The following is a 21,139-nucleotide window of genomic DNA, read 5'->3' as shown; positions in this document are numbered from 1 at the left end:
AACATACCAATTTATCCAAAATAAATATCAAAAACATGTCTAATCAATAAATCTATATTTTATTCAATCATCCTGATGAAGCTCATTAGAATGACAATAGTAGCAAATCTTAAAATGAATCAAATTTCCATGTCACTGATGTGATAATAACAAAAGAGGTGGTATTATGCTAATTTTCAGGTTCAAAATCTTAATTAGGGGTTGTACCAGAACAGGTTTACATGGTTTAATGTTCAAAAATCACCATATTTTTCTCATACTGCACATTGCTGCAGCTCCTCTTTTCACCCTGTGTGTTGTACGCTCTGCGCTTGAGCTACAGAGTGATGCATCTTACTTGTACAAAATCTACGTAGCTTGTCGTCATAGCGACGGCACACCCAACTGCCGCGACATAATGTTCAATGCGACACACACAACAGCTCTTAAAATATATCTACGGTTAAAACGTTTCAACCTTCCTCAGAATGTAAAGACAGATAAGCGGTATGAAAACCTTCCAGCTGTGTTTTCCTCTGCCGTTGTTGCTGCAGCGGTCTGTGTGAGCAGAGGGCTCTGTGAGCGGGCGGCTGGCCGGCCTCAAACGCTCCTCCCGCGGGTTGGCGCAGGCTTCCCCCGCAGCCTCTTGCGGAGCTCCTCAACTCCGAAAATATTCAAGCACATTTTTGTTCCGCCGTCACTTCTCGTAAAACTGTCAATATTGGAAATCTACACAGCTGATTTCTCACCTCAAAACTTCTCAGAAGTGGATTTAGTGATGAAATTCTAGACAAAAACTGTAAAATATAAAATTTTCTGTTGCTGGCCTCTGTCTGGTGCAGCAATGATGATGCAGTGAATAGTGAATATTCTCTCTGACCAATCAGCAGTCTGTCATGTTTTCACGTTACATTTTAGTTTCCCTCAGCTCGCTTGGAACCTGGACGGGGGTGAGGTGATACGAAAAAAAGTACCTGGAAGCAGGTACAGGTGCAACATTTCTACAATGGAAAACCAAACAAAGGCGAGTCGAGCCAAAGGGCCTCCGCTCAGACTAGCTTGGTTTGAGGGCGTGCCTGACCCCGCTAGCCGCTTGGCAAGCTTTATGACGCGTTTTCATTGTGACATCACAACTAAAGGAAGTGAAGGGCTGGACTACAAACGAGCTGTTTTCTAGCAGTTCAGAGCAGGGCTTTCTGTGGGAGATGGGAACTCCCTTTGGGCTGGACTTTGGGCTTTTTCACCCAGCAAACCTGTTACATGCACAAATATAACTCAACAAAGGAGAGGGGAAAAGCCAAAAAGCAGAATACCACCTCTTTAAATAGGCTCAATAGAAATATGAAATATGAAAAAGCCGAACATTAGATGACTGTTGGGGTACATGCAGGGACATTTTTGTCATGTACAGTATGGGGTCCAACAGGACATCATTACCATATGAGATCACAGCTGTGACGATGCGTTGGCTACCATAGCAGTTCAATGGAAGCCAAGCTTGCATCTGTGCTCCCTAAGCCTGCGTCTGGAGTCAGTAAAAGACTGCTGTGTTTGGTAAGAGGCTGGACAGCCTCCAGCTTCTTCTAATCTCAACAGCTGGGTAAACATCAGAAACCTTGCCGAGGCTCTAGAGGAATCCTTGGTGTGTAGGTGGAAAGAGTGCTAAAACAAATTCATCAGCGTTACTGTTACTGTAAATACAGTTTGTCATTTAATTTCACTTGAGAAGTGACAATCAGTGAACCCACAGAGAACTGTAAACAACTCTGCAGTTCCCCTCAGCTCTATAGGATTATCCTGCCTTGATTCAAAACTGAAAATAAAGTTCTGAAAGGTTGAAACTAAGTGTTTGAAAACTCAAAATCTTACAAAAATAAGTTTTGCAAGATCGAAAACTATTACGATTTCAGAGTTTCAAATTTGTCAGTGTTCTCCCAGTGTATTAGTTTGTTTTCCAGGTTTGAAACCTTGTAAATGGTGATCAGAAAACTGGTGTGTGAATGTGTGAAAAAAAGGTTTGAAACTCTGAAAATTGAGGTTCAAAAGGGCGAAACTTTATTAAATTACATTACATTTGCACTCCTATTGCAGACTATTTTTTTCAGAGCTGAGTTTACAACACCCACTTCGCGGAGATATGCCTACACAGTTGCGAGCTTGCGACTCACGTGATTTGTGGCAGCGTTGTCACGCAGCTCTGCTCTGAAACTCAGACTGTCTACGGAGTTTTTTTTGCTTCTTTTAGCTCATTGTTTTGGTTTCCAGCAGCCGATGAATGCTAATGTTGCTCCATGTCTACTGGATGTGTGTTTTCCAAAACTCCAAAATGTTGACTTTAAAGGTTGTTCTACTGCACCCAAGTGGCCAAAAGACACCAATTCAGTCAGTTAATGGAGTTGTAAAGGCATGAATTAAATATGATTTAAAAGTGTTGTATTTCTAAAAATAAGTGTAAAATATGAAATTGTAGGCTATAGTGTGTGTGTGTGTGTGTGTGTGTGTGTGTGTGTGTAATTTGGAGAAATGTAGTATAGTCTATGCTGACTGGAGTAATTGAGTAGCCCTCTTATAAAGGCCTATATTTAGCACAGCTTTGTGACATATGGATTTGTGTGTATTATCCTGTTGCCATAAGCTTATCATCTCCTCATCAAACAGCATTCTTCATACTGTCTCTGCTTGGCAGCTGCAGTGCATCATGACAGGGAATATGCAGAGCCAATGTTAACAACAAGACTCAGATATCCAGGCTTTTCCACAAAACCAGACATGTTCCAAAGGTTGAAAGTGCCTCTAGGTTTTGCCAGGTATGTTTTCAACAGTTTCATAGTAAATTAAACCATATTTACTGGCATATTTCTTATGCCTGCATGCCAGGGATTATGAGGCTATGCTGAGCTGGTGTGGTAGTCTTGGAAATTTTCAAGTGTATTTAGCTTGGTAGTAGAAATATTGGTTACTCGTGTTTGTACAGCGTTAATGTTTAGTCTGCATGGACCTACACATGCATCCAGAGGTGGTGTAGGTAGGCTCAGTCTGATATTGTATTTGCATTAAAGTTGCCAGTGGCTGATATTTCAATATTGAGAAACTTTGAAATTCTTTATTTTTCAGTGTGTTCACACTTGTGTGCAGAAGTTATTGTATTAGACTGATGAATAAGCATTTGTTCCTCTTTTTGGAAAAGCTTCTGAAACAGCATTCAGACCATCATAAAACACTTACTCTACAGAAACCCAGACTGATTAAATTCTTAACATTTAGGCACTTCTTACAGGCAGAAGAGCAACGCTACCTAAAAATATAGTGGGAAGGAAACAAACCTGATATTGACATAAAACTGGATTTAACAGTTTTGTAAGGGGGTGTCTGTGTTGGCATGTGTTGGGTTTTCCCCGCCATTTGCCCAGAGCTTGCTTTACCATGCCTATGGTAATGGTAAATAGACTGTACTTTTATAGCACTTTTTGCCACTCACTCATTGAGACGCACACTCACACACCTACGGTGATGGAGCTGCCGTGCAACGTGCTGGCCTGCCCATCGGGGTTCAGCGTCTTGCTCAAGGTGACGGATCCATTTTTTTTTCTTTCTGCTTTCATATACTGTTAATAACCTCATGACCCCCCCGGGGGTCCCAATCCCAAGAAACCACTGGTAGTAATTATTTTGTGAGATTATAACTCCAGCAACTTGAAGAAACCACTATGAATCATAGGATTGCAAGACCACCACTTACAACCATGGTGATTTGAGAAAATAAATCAAATAAACTTTTAATGTATTTATCAAAAATAATCTATGGATTGACTGACAATGAAAACTAATTTTTAGTTGTAGCCTGGATGGGCAGCAATAGAACACAGATGCTCAGAGGCTTGAATGACAAATGACTAATGCTAAGTAATGGATGTCAACTGAGGATTAAATTGCTGTTTCTAAATGGAGAGCAGGGCACTTGTGCATTAATGTGTTTAAAGGCATTAAAGCCCCTCCTGCTGTGTTTGAATTCTCTCTGACTTTGACAGTCAGTGTAGTGGCATGGCAGAGGAAATATTTTACACATGTGTGGGAAAGATGTATAATGTTATCTCTACTGGATGCTAAATAAAGTCTGGATATTAAATATTTACAAAGATGCTCACCACAGTGTCCAGTAACCCCACCTAGTTATAGTTTTGCAAGCTGGTGAAGTATTCCACAAACTTACTGTAACTATGGGAAATGCAGCAGTTATCTTTTAAAATGGACAGGCTTTGCTGAGGATACCCTTTCCTCCTCATGCAACTTAAGCTCTCGTTCTATGCATCACATACATTCTCGCTGTAGTCCATCAGAGGAAGATAGACAGGTAGGCTCTGAAAATGTGTGAGCGGTGAGACTCGCCAAAATCATTTCCAGCCACAGTGCGTTCTGTGCCCTTGTGGGTTTTTTTTATTTTTTGGCGACTTTAGTTATGTAAGAGATTAAATCTGTGGTGAAGGTGGAGATGTTTGGAGCGGACAGGCTGGTTAACTGGAATTAGAGGCTGCCCGTGTAGACGGTCCATCATGTGGTTGACGGCTGACGGCTGAAGGGCTGGGGAAGCTCCGACCGACCGTCCGTCCTACCAGAGAAGCGGGCTTCAAGTCAAAATGCCAACCTTTTCAGTCATGTATAAAGGAGCAGTCATCATTAGCAGGTAAAAAGCGAACGGGGGGCGCCGGTGAGGGTGTGTTTGGGGTGCGCTCTGTGGAATGTCTACTTTGTCAAGTGTTGGGTGGCTGTTGTACTAATGTTTCCGGCTTCTTTTTCTAGAAGACCACGTGAAATACAGCAGTAACTATAGGTTATGTGGAAACAAATAACCTAACAACGAATTCAATTGGAGAGGCGCTCGTGCGGCGCTCGCGCTTGTAACAGTTATTGTATCTCCGTCATTCGGGAAACCTGTAAACGTGCGGGGCTGCGTTTAATGCTGTGTGAAACGGAGGTTAGTGTCGAAATGTGTTCCCCGTGGGTGTGAAGAGGAACACGTTCTGTTCAACACGTAGGTTTAGGTAGAAGCACCCGCTTATTCTCGGCAGCGTGTTTTTCCCCTGTTGTTTGGTAACCATTTACAGAACAGGAGATCTCCATCTGTCCTATGCCGCTCGCGCGCGTCACGTTGTATTTGGTTTGCCTTTGCAATAATGGGCATTCTGTGGCCTAAAATGTAAGCTATGCTACTTTTAATGTACTATAACGTTATTTCATAAAAGTTAGTGTAACGATATAGCCTACTGTGATACACTAGGCTACTTGTAGCCTACAGAGGAAGGTTGTAAAGATGGATGAACTCAGGTTGACGGCAAGCTTCCTTTGAGCATCTCCTGTTGACCAGATGCAGATATGGTCTAATGATCCTTTTAGGACTTCTCTTGCCGCCTATTGTGTCAGTCATCTATTAGTAGGTTCCATTGTTACCTTTAAAACATTGGAGGGGGTACATTTTTCTGGTGGGTCCTCCCCTTCATTTTCTGCATTCTGGTGATTTTTTTTTTTCTGCACCAGTTTCTGCCTTTTCTGCATTAATTTATGGCAGAGATGTATGTAAAAGGACACATGTGACAACTCCATATCTAAAACTATGATGGAATATAATGCAGTAAGGCTCTCAGACATTCTGTATTGCTTTCAGATATGTATTCACCTGTAGATTAATTTTTCTCGTTTAATATCACCCCACACATGTAGCCATGATTTAGTCATCCCCATAAATACTAACACATGCACATATGACTCAAAGTAACCTGTTCTGTTATGAGTTTATTCTGCAAATCTCAGATCACTATTATTTCTTTCTTACAGTTCTCCCTCTTATTCGTTTATAAGTTTTGGTTAACAAGAAATTAATGCATACATACTGTAAATGAAATGCATGTCAAATAGCATTGACAATGAATCTTTGGTTTTCTATCCCCATGGCGTTTTACGTAGTACTCCCATGTCTATAAAGTTTTGTGGATTTCAGATCATTGATAGTGCCTTTAATTGCATTATTTAATGCAAGAACCACCAAATGTGTAAAGCAATATCGGCACAAAATACTTTAAATTAAGGTTGAACTTTATAATACTCAGACAGTTGACAGACTACAATTCAGCCTTTTGGTTCATGTTATTCTGTCGCTAATTTGCGGCTAGCTGTTAACCATTTCTGTACCAAGTATTTTGACAAAATTCTGACTGTTTATGCTTTCATCAAATGTATTGCTTTCAATTCAGTAGTTGCTGGACATTTCTAATTCTACACCCTTGGATAACCCAGACTGGCATCACGTTATCAAGCACCAGGACCTCGCCCCCTTTGGTGGAAAAGAATCGTGCTTTCAAAAACCTAACAAGAGAAAATGGGCAGTTGCAGAAAATGTAGATTAGCCTGTGCCCATCCACTGCTGACGAATGTATGAGCCTCCACAGAACAGTGGTTTCTTCATTTTGGCAGCTTTGTAAATTCATTTTCAAGTATGAATTAGCTTTTGTCATTTACATGATGATGAATAAGAAACTAAAAACAACCATATTAATAACCAATCAAAGGTGCTCTCGTCAATGCAGTAAAATACAGGAGGAGAGGGAAATAAGCTGGATCCTGTCCGCCAGCATGGATTTCACACACAGTGGAGACTTTTATTCATCTTCTGTTCTAACCCTAACCCATTCTGGTCGGTGTTTACATTCCACCGCAGGCCAACATGCAGGACGCACAGCACATGCTGGCTGACCACATTCTGTTTGTGGAGCGGACATATCCTTAGTATATTGTCCTCTTTGACTTTAACGAAGGGAATCTCAGACAGGAGCTCCCCAAATACAGACATTTTAGTCAATGTCTGCCCAGAGAGGAGAACATTCTGGATCACTGTTGCACTACAGCACTGGTCTCAACCTTTTTTGGACCAGCGCCCCCCTATCCATTATCCAGGTCAAAAAGATGTTGGCAATTTGCCCTGGATATTGTTTATTATTATTATTGTTGTTACTATTGATATAAAAAAACATGAAAAAAGTACATAATTGAATGACGAACAACAATTTTATTACTTTACTTACTTTACAGGGAACAAAAAAGCCAGAAACTGTGTGTGAACCCAGAGAGAACTAAGTGTGGGGTCTGGGGGTGGACAAAGATTTTGACTTATTTTCCTACATTCTGGTGGAAATTTCTACCTTTTCTGCACCAATTTACGGTGGAAATGTATTTTATTTATATAAAGGGAAACAAAAAGAGGGAAAATTTTGCTGAGGTAATACCGAGAAAGAGAGGGTCCATTTTCCAGAGTTTACACAGTAAGCGCTATGTGGGTTCAGTTTTACACATGATACTCTGTTTTCATATTTCCATGAAGGCAGCACGGAGCTGAGCCACCATTAGCTGACACAAACACTGAAGAGAAGAAGAGCGATACACCATCTAGTCCAGTTGCAGGCCGTGGAGGTTTTAATGTTGCAGACCATAGTTTTTTTGCAAGTAGTTGTGAATCTTTAGTGTAAACTCGCCTTAAAACTCAACAAATGCCCCCAAGAGCACCTCAACGCCCCCCAAAAGTTTGCTTCTAGCACCCCTGTCGTCCTCTGAACACCCCTGGGGGTGGTACCGCCTATGTTGAGAGACACTGTACTATTGTAAGCTATGCCTATCATGAGACACTCTCTAAACCTGTTAGGGAGAAAGCAGTGGACTAACAAAGCTACAGAGGGCCTTCTGGCATGTTTGGACTGCACTGACTGGGATGTTTTCAGGACTGCTACCAACAGTCTAGATTAGATTACAGTGGCTGTGACATCGTACATCAGCTTCTGTGAGGACAGCTGTGTTCTATCACGCACCAGGGTGAGCTATAACAACGACAAACCCGAGTTGACGGCTAAACTCAGACTGGGCCCCTCCACAACTTCCCACCTCAGAGTCCCCCTCCTGCCCTTCCACAGTGACAACACTCTACATTGTAGGGGGAGATGACAGGCATTTTGAGGTACACGACTGTCTCTCCATCCAACCTGAAGCACTGTGCCAATCAGCTGTCTCTTCAGCCAGCCAGCCTACTTTAAATCCTCCACCATCATACTCGTGCCGAAAAACCAAGGACCAAAGGATTAAACGACTGCAGAGTTTTTGCCCTGACCTCTGTCGCCATGAAGTAATAGTGTAGTACATATTTTAGATTTGAAAAAGTTGAGAATCAAACAGTGACACTCATGTCTACTTCTGTCCCTCTCCTCTACTTTCCCTTGGTGCCATGGATCCACAGCTGCAGGTCACTGTGTCTGTTTGAATGAGAGTGGGGCTGAGCCACACAGCACAGCGGGCAGCGCACACAAAATCCCTGCAGCAGGGTTGTGCCGAGATGTGGCCGTGGTTCATTTGCTTCATAACTGCCATGAAACAAACAGAAAACAACACTTTGTTTTTCTGATTAACCACTCTCTCTTCCCATTTCACTTCAAGCTCGCTTGACCACTGCTGCCCTCAGGCAACCTTTGAGTAGCGTGTCCACAAACAGCAATCTACAAATAGTACTCACTCAAGTATTTACAAAACCAGATCATACCACTTTATTGAAACTGAGGATTGAAATTATTTTCAGGTCATGACATAAAATATGACAACAGACATTCAAAGCACCTCAGCTTCAGAAGCTTAGAATGTAAAAAAAGTATATATTTCGGTACAGCCCTTGTAAAAGAGATGTACTCAGTTTTACTGGCAATGGCTCAGTGCATATTGATAAAGAGCAGTGTTTGGGTGAGGAGGATTGGAGGAGGACTGTTTTAATCTTATGCTCTACCACACGAGGATGCACATTCATGTTACCAGCACAGGAGTGATGTAACATACTTCTGCTGATTGGCCTTAGATGTGGTGTATAAATGGCAATAATGTGCCAATACAAAAATACAAGATGTCTGCAAGACAATGTTAACAATGGTCTGTGTACATTTTGTTTGTTTTTTCGTTGAAAGAAAAAAAGAATCAATAAAATGGAAAAACTGAACTGAATTTCCGTTTGAATCAAAAAACAAATTCAAATAATGGCCCAAGGTCCGTGTACGTTCTTTCATTATTTTGTTTCAAAACCAAATCAGAAAACCCAAGAAATTTTCTGTTTTGAACAGAAAACAAAACAGACAATTGTTTTTTGTTTTTCTGTTCTAAAAACAAAACGGAAAAATATTGATTTTGATATTTAATGTGTCCGGTTAGTGTAGCTTTGTGTGTTACACTTAATAAACCTGCAGCAGATACACTTGGGCAAGGGTGGTGCCTGATTAAATGTAATTAAAATGAGCTTGAACATCAACATAGGTGGGTTTTTAGTTAGAAAAACATTAGGCTCCAGTTTTTAAGATTTCTTCAGTCTCAAATTCCGCGCTGCGGAGAGCCTCCAGCTGCAGTAACACATGGATTAGGCTATGCCTAAAATAGGAGCATCGAACTTCATCCAGCCAGGGGGAACAACCACTGACTGTCCAGTGCGTCGGTTCACTGGCAACATAACGCATATCAGGTCTACCAGTTAGGGAGTGGGGCCCTGGACTGTACAGGGCGAGGGAGAGAGGTCGCGGGAGTGACCTGCTGCGCTGCGGACGGCAACAACAGGCGCACGTGTAGGTTGTGGCCCGCTCTCCCCTACAGCAGCCAGTTAGTTTGAAAACCAGGATACAACACCGGTCAAAGCTCCTTTGTTTTCAGTTATGGGTATAAAACAGAAAAACTAAATATTTTGAAACAAAATAATGAAACCCGTTCAGTGGACACCTGATCGTCAGTCAAGGCCAACGTTCTGCTGCTGACTGAGCTTTAAAATCAGAATCAGCTTTATTGCCAGGTACTGTATGTGTACACAAATGAGGAATTTGACTCTGGATTGTACATTGCTCACGATGTGCTTACTTATACAATAACACAATAATAATAAAATGACAGTCAATCACAGGCTACAGTATAGAGAACACATCCACACTATAAACAAAAACAAGGTGCAGGTGTTATTTACTTGAGGTTGGTGGATTTGGTATACAGTATATACAATATGAAAATATAACAATATGAACAGTATGAATAGCTCTGAAATAGCAAATGATGAATAAATGATAAGTGGTAACCAGTAAACAGGTGGCTGATTATAGACAGAGTTACTGGGTTATTGTCAGTCAGAAATCAGTACATCAGAGTGATGGCTTGTGGGAATAAACTGTTTCTGTGTCTGTTAGTTTTGGCGTACAGTGCCTACCAGAGGGGAGAAGTTGGAACAGGTTGAGATGGAATGGCAGTGATGTTTCCTGGGAAACCTGGGAATGTATAAGTCTTGAATGGAGGGTAGGTTGGCACCGATGATCTTTTCTGCAGTCCTGACTGTCTGTTGTAGTCTGCTCCTGTCCTTTTTGGTGGCAGATCCAAACCAGACAGTGATGGACGTGCAGAGGATAGACTGGATAATGGCTGTGTAGAACTGGATCAGCAGCTCCTTAGGCAGGTTGAGTACATCCTCTCCTGGGCCTTCTTGATGATGGTGTCCGTGTTGGGCTCCCACTTCAGGTCCTGGGATGTCAGGATCCCAGAAACCTGAAGGATTCCACAGCAGACACAGGGCTGTTGAGTATGGTGACGGTCATCTCCACAGTTTTGAGCGTGTTAAGCTTCAGGTTGTTCTGACCGCACCAGAGAGCCAGCTGATCAACTTCCCGTCTGTAGGCCGACTCATCACCGATGACCGCTGTCATCAGCAAACTTCAGAAATTTGACTGATGGGTCTCCTCAGGTCCAGCCGTCGGTGTAGAGGGAGAAGAGCAGTGGGGAGAGCACACACCCCTGGGGGGCGCCAGTGCTAATAGTCTGGGTGCTGGATGTGATGTTCCCCAGTCTCACCTGCTGACTCTGTCAGTCAGGAAGTCTGTGATCCACTGACAGGTGGAGGCTGGCACAGTGAGCTGGGTGAGTGTGGTGCTGAGGATTTCTGAGATAACGCCGAGCTGAAGTCCACCAACAGGATCCTTGCATATGTCCCTGGAGAGTCGAGGTGTTGCAGGATGTGATGCAGTCCCAAGTTGACAGCATCATCCACTGACCTGTTAGCCCTGTAGGCAAACTGCAGGGGGTCCAGCAAGGGGCCTGTAATGTCCTTCAGGTGGGCCAACACCAGTCTTTCAAAGGACTTCATGACTACAGATGTCAGGGCGACCGGCCTGTAGTCATTTGATCCAAAGATGGAGGGTTTTTTGGGGGCCGGGATGATTGTGGAGCGTTTAAAGCAGGAGGGAACTTCACACAGCTCCAGTGATCTGTTGAAGATCTGTGTTAAGATGGGGGCCAGCTGGTCTGCACAGATTTTCAGGCAGGATGGTGACACACCGTCTGGGCCAGGAGCCTTCCTGATCTTCTGCCTTTGGAAGAGGTGGCTCACGTCCTCTTCACAGATTGTGAGTGCAGGTGAGGGGTCAGAGAAGGGGGCTGACAGCGTGGCAGTAGGGGAAGGTGATTGCTTGAAGATGGTGTTGGAGCGGGGGAGAGGTGTGACTGGGCTTCTCACACCTACAGTAGAAACCATTCAGCTTGTCAGTCAGTTGTTGAGTACCAGCAGTGTTGGGGGATGCTCTCCTGTAGTTATTGAGTGTCTGCAGGCCTCTCCACACTGACACAGGTTTGCTAACTATTCAGCGTAGCTTCTCTTTGCTGCTTTGAACTCTTTAGTCAGTGTGTTCCTGGCCTGGTTGTACAGGACTCTGTCACGGCTTCTGAAGGCCTCCTCATTGGTCTGACAAAGTTCAGTGTGTCCACAATTTGCCTCAATGTTTCACTGATAGCAGTGGGAGTGTCAGGTTGCTACTGATGAACCTGCTGCAGCTGAAAAAATACTCCTTGTAGCAACCACACAAGGAAACTGGAAATTCCATTTCTGAGAAGATAACGTTTCATTTTCAGATAACAGATATAAGAGATATAACCGATATATAAGTGTGCACTGGTTTGTCTTATTCATCTCCAGTATTTTACACCATCTTTTGTAGTTTAAAGTCTGAGCAACTGGATGTTCTTTAATGTCTGCTTGAGCCAATGTTAGAGGGATTAGGAATAAGGAAAATTGGGCAAAGCCAGAGGGGGCAGTTCTTGTGCAGCAACGTTGCGTAAGACTACAGTCATTTCTGCCAAACTCATCTACTAGAGATTACCCACTGTACAGTGTGTGAGCACTGACCAAGATGCTTTTTAGTGACTTAACTTTGTTGTTTTATTCTAGCAAACTCAACTCTTACTGATTCCCCGTTAGTTTAGATACTGTATCCTAAAAACTAGAGCCCGACCGATTTATCATTTTGCAGATATTATTGGCTGATATAAGTTACTTGCAGATATATCTGCACCGATATATTACTATTAAAAAAGAAACCGAGAGTTGGATCCTTCCCTCAGGTCATAAGTTGCATAGTTTGCCCACCAGAGGGCGCGCTGCAGCTCCTCTGTGTCACTGTATCATAGACGACATGTTTGAGACTAGGTGGGGATTCAGAAATGGTTTCTCGTAGCTTTGGTTAGAATTAAGAGATTGCTGGTAAAGACTGTAAACATGAAGATGGTAAACATTTTAAAGATTTTACATTTTTTGATTTGATTTTCCCATTAATGTGCTATTTACTTATGCACATTTAAACACAAAGACAGGGAGGGACTTGTTGCAGATATTGATTGATTGACCTGGAGGGCAAAACAACGACCAACATAGCGGCTCACACCGCGACTCCCCCGTGGAGACCATTACCATTAAAATTTTATTTGGATCACCTTTCAACTTAAGAAAAAGATATGAACACAAACTGCAAGTGTCATGCATATCTGATCCATATAACGTTACAGCATCTGCTGCAGCATTTCTACTGCCAGCTCCCTGCCGCAGCTCGACTGCGGTAATGTTTATTTTTACCTTCTGGGGAATCCCTAACCTAACACAGCTCGGGCTTGTCTCCTGGATTAGTAAATCCGAAAGCACAACAACCATCCAGCATTTTGGCAACGCAAAAAGTAACAAACTGAAAGTAAAAGTGTATTACTTGCATATTGGTTGGCAGGCAACGGAAATTAACGTCTTTATGCCCTCCAAGGGAGTGTTTTCATTGGAGTATGGCGTCACGTGAAAACTATGAATAGCACTGAATGTACGTTATCATCGTCAAAGTCCGTAAATCACAGAGAGTCGAGGCAGAGCAGACGGGGGACATGGGGAACTTTAACTTAGACACCCAACAGTTACAGTGTTGCCTTTGGAGACAACGTAGGACGCAGGCAGCGAGGCAGCTGACTTGCAATATTGACAGAGCAACTGCCAACTGGCCCGAACTGGCCAGCGACTTGCTGGCCCAACATACATTTTTACTGGGCCCGGGTCATCAGGCCATTGCTTATGTTGAACCCTGCCTATGAAAGCTAGGTTATGTCGCCACTCCAAACCAAGGCCTCAGATGAATGAAAATATTAGATAACAAAAAGAGAGTGTTGAAGAGCTGAGCGTATTTAAGTTATCTAGATATTCTCATTTTGCTGGACCTGGTTGCAGCTTTCAATAGGATTGAGCATACAGTTCAACTCAACAGTCTCAGGTACTGACTGGGTTGGCCTATGTGAAACTGGTTTTCATCTTACTTATCAGTATTCAAAGTCACTGTTGAGAACTTTAGTTCTTCAGCTGTTCTCATGCCATATGGGCTCCCAGAGGGCGCAGTCCTTGGCCCTATTTTGTACAGTTTGTATCTGTTCACCCATGACTCCCAGTTGTACGTTTCATTTAGCCTTGAAAATCGTAACAATCTGCACTGCTTTGCTGCCATTAAGAACTGGATGGCTTCCAACTTCCTGAACACAGATGAGACTGAACAGTGTCACCCCCCACCTTAAACCACTAACATGAAACACTTGCCTCCGAGACCCCTCAGAGAGCAAGCAATCAAATGTTGTCCCGGGGGACATGCTTTACTGTTTTAGCTCCAGTGCTGTGGAACAAACTCTCCCTCAATTTCAGATCAGCTGAATCAGTGACTCAGTTTAAAAAGGTTTTTCAAATCCCACCTGTACAGACAGAGAAAGTTTTTAAAATGTCTATTTAAATGTTTTGATATTGTTATTTTATCTCTGTGTTTGACCACTTCTTGTGTATGATGTTATTTTAAATTGTTTACTTTATTTCTCTATAATTCTCTTGTATGGTATTATTTATGACACACCTTGTAACTCTGGTTTTGAAAGGTGCTATAAAAATACATTTCATTGAAAAATAAAAAACATAAATACAAAAATAGTTTTATATATGGATTTATAGTGAACACCTAATTTATAAAATAAGTTTTACAATAAATATATACAAGATATAGATTAATTAATGGTGGTAGCTAGCAAATGTCCTTTGGTTCAAAATCCCATTGAAATGAATGGGATCTTCCGATGGTATTTGAGCTTAAATTATAGCGCCACCTATAGTGCGAATTGCACCACATTTTTCAGGTGTCCTCAGGGGCCCATGGAGAACAAATGTGGTATCAATCGGACTTGTGGTTATGGAGATATAAAATGCATGTAAGTCAATGGGATTTTTTTGTATGTATTTAATGTGAAATAACAGCGCCACCTATGGGCATATTTGGGTCAACTTTGGTGCCTGTAGTGAAGGGACCATGCTGAATACTTCGGCTGAGGTTTCAGGTTAATGTCACTTTTGGTTATACACAATTTTTTGTGTTAAATAGTACCACCTAGGGGCTAGTTGCACCAAATTTTGCACAGGCCCTCAGGGGGGTGTCCTACATTATTGGTCCAAATTTGGTGTCAATCGGCCATTCCAAAGCGAAGATATGAAATAATTTCCTGTTTATAGTGTTTTTCGCAAATACTAATGCTAACACTGCATTACACAGGTTGGCCATTTAAAGGTATTTCAACAGGTAGAAAGTAGGCTACTGGATTGGTTGGTATATAGCAATAGTCATAAGGATAATTGCAAAAGAGATCATGTCTTTATTTTATATATAATTCAGCAGTAAGTCATGTCAATTATAGACTACATTCGATTTTCCAAATATAAACAAGGATATTAGACATAAGCCTACCGAACACATATTCCATCGGCAACAAAAGGCTTCTGTTATTGCCTAAAATCACGTAAATGTCGTGCCTATGCTATAAACTGCCTATGCTAAACACTTGGCCTATTATGCCACAATTGTGATTATTGCGTTAAAAGAAACGTAAAAGTATTACCACGGACATAAAGTGATGTTTATTTGCACGTTATGTCTGTTTGATCCAGATAAAAGCAGCTGTAGATGTAAAGAGACTTGGCGATACAACTTTTAACATGCTGCGCGCGCTACCGCGCACGGCAATCAGTTTTCAGCAGACGATCACTTTTCGGCTCGACACCTGTATGTTCTGCTGTCCAGTCTTTCTGGCCACGTAACATGTGATTTCAGGTCTCTTAACACCTTAAACAGTTAAAAACAATATAATCAAACTTACCTGAAATAATGTAATCCTTTGGCTCACTCAGTGCAGTAGTGTTGGCAATATTATGGGCTCTTGTGATAAGAAAATGCACTGTGCATGCACAGGGTTGTAGTTTGACTGAATTTCTATTTAATGGGATGCTGGCAAATTATCTGTACATGTGCTGCTGAATGCAGTGGAAAAGTTTTATATTGAAATTGTGGAACATTTCCCTTGGAAAACATTTACCGCCCCTTTGCAACTCTAGTCACATGGTGTATGAAGGACACTATTTTTAAAGTAAATGTCTGCTGCGTTTGTCTTTGATGGCAGCTATGAACAAGGTATCTCAAGTGTCTCCGGTCTCCTACCTGTGAGCTGTTGGAGAAACTCTCTGAGACAGACAGTTCTGTATTCTTCACAAAGACAAATTCCACTCAGGAGCTTCTTTTCATGTAGCCATAGTCTGTGTAGCTTTGCAACTGAAGGACAGAGTCTAATCTATGGAAGTAAAATGAGTAGAAAAGTAGTTTTAGCTTAAAGTTAAGTTTGTGATGTACTTATTATCTGCTCTTGTCCGTCTCTCTATCCCTCTATTCGCCATCCTCCTCATCCCTCTATCTCTAACAGGACACTAATGGGTCCATACGGAGTAGATCGAGCTGTTCATTCCATGGAATTTACAGACTGTGAGAATGGCCTGGGTAAGTAGTTTTTTTTTTTTTTATCTTCAGTAACCATTGATAGAAGGAAATATTTCTGTCCCGGCAAAGATTTCTCAACACAAATATGTAGAAACTTTGTCTCCTGCCGGTACTATGTCCTCTCCACTGTTTGTGTTCTGTAGCTGTTAATACAGTTTGTGTTTGTCAGGGGCTGGGGCGTATGCCAGCATTCACAGGGTGAGAGACAGAGTACTTCCTGGTTGCCAGTCTATCTCACAGCCAACACACACAGACAAAACTTACTCCAATTCACCTTCGCTGCATGTCTTTGTACAGGGGGAGAAAACTGGAGCACTCAGAGGAAACCAACTCTGATACAAGGACAACATGTAAATGGCACACAGTAAATGAACACCTAACCACATCATTAGCCATACAAATCCACAAATCCTCCATGGTCAACTAAAACATCTTGAATTTGGCACAAAAACTGAACAGATGCTATGACAAAATACTCCTGTCGGTACTTTATCCTCACACTAAAAATAATCTGTAGTGCTTTCAGACAACAGGAGTTGCTTATTAGACAAATCTGGAGAGGGGGTTTGGTCTGTCAGTTGTCTGTCCACTGACCATAGTCACGAACATGGATCACTGGTTACTGCCACTAGGGTTGCTGAAACAAGTGTTCCAGACCAGTTATATAGTGGTCTGTGGAGTGGTCCTAAACCACCTTCTCCCTTCTCTGACCATGTTGGCAACACTGTTAGTGATCATAATCCTTTGTCTATTAAAGGGGCTAGATATAGTTTTTCAGTGAAATCACTTATTAATAAATCAAATTTCTACTACCATTTGTCAGTGGGCTCGTACCTCACTTAGAAATGAAACACACCTGTTTTCTCTGTTACTTGCATCAGCCACTCTGCTGTTTTTAATGTGAGGACACTGGGTCTGGATGTAGGCCTGTGCACTCCCGAGCCTCTTTCCGACTACAGCTAACACCACAGCTAACAACATGCAGTCCACCAACACCATAAAACAAAACAACTGGCTCCCTGCACAACACAGACTCCAACACAAACTCCACGCAAGGATACAAAACAACAAGAAAGTTTTATATGATAAAGCCCGTCAGACTAAACAAGATTCAGATGATTTTAAGTGAAAACACAGTGAACATCAGAAAGGTCGGAGTCATGGATATAGTAAAGTTTGCCAGCTAACGCCAAGTATTTGCTAACGTTATCCAGTTGAAGTTGTGTAGCTTTCCACATTACTTCATCAGCTAACACGACCCACATTACTATCCTGTGTAACACCGGTATTATGTCAAAGTGTTGATTTAGTAAAAAGCAATTTGGAGCGATTTGTTTACTAGCCTATAGTGATGCAGGCAGGGCAGCCCGCTAACTTAGCTTGGACCTGCTGCTGTTTGCTTCGTAACGTTCAATTTAGATTTATTGTGGTTTTACCGATACTCAGGTACACAACTTCTCCACCTCTTAGTCGCTGTAACTAACATGACGCACATTATATACAATAATGCAACAAAACGGCAAGAGCATCACAGAGAGCATCAAGAGTCATCTAATACATTGAGCTGTGCTCACATTGCTGAGCCTCCGATGAAAGACACACAGATAGTAATGTTAGCTACTGAAAAGCAGAGAGGCAAGCTAACGATGTATGACTATGGCTAAATACAGTAAATCGAGTAACGAGCATGGATTAGTTCAACGTCTAGCTGATAAAAATATTACTGGTATGTTGCAGTAGGAGTTTACCGGAGTTTCCAGCATGTTGTGTGAAGCAGTCTCCCTGTCTGTCTACAGCCACTTTCACACTGCCTTTTTTTCCAGGAATGTGGTGCCAATATGTCGGCTCGCTGCGTTGTATAAAATGTACATAGCCGGTTTTGATCTGCCTCTGAGCCGGGAACGTTGAAGAAATGGAGCCTGAAAATGTCTGGAGAAAAGCCATAGTCGGCATTTCAGGGGTTCCGTTTATCGCTGTATGAAAGCGGTTGTGTTTCGGATTATGCTCACTCATGAGTTCAAGCACACGCCTGGTTGCAATCTTAAAACCGCACTGCTAGTGGCCGCTGAAAACTACATACTGCCCCTTCAAATATATTCAATATTTGAGTATGCCTATATTCTTATTGTTGCTTTGGAGGTATATTTATAGGATTTTTCATACCTTTATACCCTCCTGACATTTCACTGGGGTATATACAGTATATGACATTATTTGTGTAATAAAAAAGCAAACGTAAAGCTGAGCTGTATGACATCATCTGGCCTTCAGTGCTGTGTGTCTAAAGCAATACTTTCCGAATCCGCAAGGGTCTGCGTGACGTAGGCTCTGTGCGGACATCCACGTGCCACCCGTTTTGCATGGCCATAAAAAAAGGGGAGACTACACTACCAGGGCACCAACCGATCTACCGCGCAAGAGTGGAACGAGTCCACCAAGCAGACGTAGTCCGTGGCCGCAGCTGTCCGTGTATGCATCCGCTCCAGAGTATATTCGAGCCTTAACATGTCGTTAGCCTACTAGGAAGTCTTGCTGGGTTTGAATACCTCTGGCCCATAAAATACAAACAGGGACAGAAGCATTTATCTTGTTCACTAGTCCTGTAGCTTTTTCTACTGGAAACCGCTTCCTGCTGCCGCTGGAAAGCAGGTTGAAATCGAACCAAACTATAAAGTTGTTGGTTAAAGTGGTTAAATCAAAACAATGGGCTGAAAGAAGCTAAAACATTTGTGGTGTCCCCACTGAGAGAGACACCTTGTTGTTGAGTCTGGTGGCCTGTTATTTAGTCTTTTGTGCTCCCGGTATTGCAGCTGTAGCTATTTGTAGCAGCACATTTTAGCTTGCGAGTTTATCGCACTTCTTTGGGGTAAAAGTCTACCATTTTAAATTACCCATCATAAGGAAAACAGTACAAATCACATTCATAGAGCTATACACATTCACAACATAATGTATTGCCCTATTCAATCATCCTCCACTATCTGACAATGGAGCCTGATTTTGCATAGCTGCAATAATTTAAATCCTACTTTTAAAGGGCTTTTCTCTGCAGAGTAGGTATCCTTGTGTGTTTGCCTGGGAGTGGAAGTAGGTCATGTAGCAAAGCCCTAACCCACTTAACTCAGCTGGGTTAAGAATGTGGGGAGCTGCTGTTGTTTTTCTCCTTACTTCACTTGTATACCACCATGCTGGAGCTTATGCCTACGCAAGGACGAACAGCCTGTTTGCATGAATACAATTACAGTCAAGCTGTAAAATATCCTGTTCAAGCAGAGGTGCTTTACATAAGTGTAAGTACATTAAAGGCATTCAAATCAACTTAAAACTGAACTGTAGCTCATTGGAAATGGATGTACAAGAATGTTTTAATTGAGTTTTTATTTTATAATATATATTTTATGAATTCCTGCATTATATAGTTTAAATATAGTTGTACAGTACACATTTAAGAGAGGTTTATAGTAGTGATTTAAGGGGTTACGGTGCAGCTACAGTGGCTTGTTTGATAGTGAAGACAACATTAGGAAGTTAACAAAAGACTTAAAAAACAGCTCTGCAGTTAGAAATATAGCCCACATTACATAAGTTAAATATAGTTTTATATCATCAGTATTTTTTAAATCTCACATGACCAACTCTGCAATTATACATCCACCTAGAATGATTGTTATGTTGTAAACAAGGTAATCATCCCAATTTCTACCACCCATCCCGTATGATGAGAACATTGCACGTGACAAGGAGACTATACTCCTGTTTACAATTTGTTGAGTGCCCCTTTAATTTTTGTGAATTATTCCTGCCATACAAACATGGATACATCTCTAAAAGAAGTAAAAAAACATTTCCTGAAGAAAATGTGTGTGATAGCTGTGCACAGTTATGCAGGTTAGCATGATTTTTGGATGACTTTATAATCGCATGACAACTCACTGACCTTAATGTATTGGCTGAGTAATAAATCCAAAATGAGTAAATGGGGCTTTAGACATTAAAGAATGTAGAAGGTTTGTACGTTATACCAATGCTGAATTATAAATCCAATGTGATCCAATGGGCCATAATAGACTACTATTCATAACTACTGACTTCCTAAACATTAATTCATTATGGAATTAATATACTATATGGAGTTGGACTGTACACAGATGCAGAAGACTCCATGTATAGTACTTTAATTCAATATAAAACTCGTTAACTCACGATGTTTTTATCTCATTAAATATGCACATGTATTTTTAATGAAAACACAGGGCACAACATAAAAAAATTACACACCAAAATTGTTATTACTATATGTAGCTCAAATGGTTTTTGAGTTACAGGTGAGCAACAAAGACACATACAGAGAAGAAGAAGAATAAAAGACATATACAGGCATGTGTCTGTGTGCGTGTGTGTGTGTGTGTGTGTGTGTGTGTGTGCGCACTTAAAGCAGCACCAGGTGAGAAGCAAAGCAGCTTATAGTCGTCCAACGTGAGCATGTGCACACACTGTTCCAAGACACAAATCCTAAAGACCCCCTTACTGTAAATGCTCTGTATTTTTATAACGCCTTTCTAGTCTTTTCGACCACTCAAAGCGTTCACGATTCACACACATTTATTCACTGAGTCTAAGTGCTCAAACAGAAACTGACATTCGCACACATTCATACACTGGCGGAACAGCCATCGATCTTTTGATTAACAGGCAACCCACCCGCATCAGAAACCTCCACAGCGGCCGAGGGAGTATATGTTGTCCTACTCCTGCTGTCTGAACAGCACATGCAAATCTCTGTGTTAATGAAGCTGAAAACTGGAACACCTCAGCTTGTGTGCTTGTGTACAGGGTACAGTGTTCATAGTGAACATCATCTCCAACACAGTAAATTTTGTCTACAGAGTGGGCTTTAAAGAAGCCGTTTTCAGTCCTCTGTTTGGCTATGACATGTCATTTTTTATGTTCATGTATCATCTGAGGTA

The 21,139-nt window shown here is 41.7% G+C and overlaps 1 protein-coding gene across 10 annotated transcripts in view; it reads left to right on the top strand.

Moving 5' to 3' along the window:
• si:dkeyp-72e1.9 (syntaxin-binding protein 4) overlaps positions 1 to 21,139 on the top strand; it is a 112,221-nt gene that overhangs the window by 27,055 nt on the left and 64,027 nt on the right. For 9 of the 10 annotated variants that reach the window (XR_005447455.1, XM_038739301.1, XM_038739283.1 and 6 more), the window contains exon 2: positions 16,099 to 16,172. Coding sequence is in view for 9 of the 10 variants with exons in the window: in XM_038739301.1 (XP_038595229.1) it covers positions 16,099 to 16,172 (74 nt within the window). In the remaining variant the exon portion in view is untranslated. Of the gene's footprint in view, positions 1 to 4,341; positions 4,661 to 16,098; positions 16,173 to 21,139 lie in introns of those variants that run through there. The other variant, XM_038739294.1, reaches the window with a different exon arrangement.

Source organism: Micropterus salmoides, unplaced genomic scaffold (genome assembly GCF_014851395.1).
Source record: "Micropterus salmoides isolate LMB-PRFRI ecotype aquatic unplaced genomic scaffold, ASM1485139v1 Ms_hic_scaffold_10, whole genome shotgun sequence".
Classification (NCBI taxonomy): Eukaryota; Metazoa; Chordata; class Actinopteri; order Centrarchiformes; family Centrarchidae; genus Micropterus; species Micropterus salmoides.
This window is presented reverse-complemented; position numbering and strand designations above follow the sequence as displayed.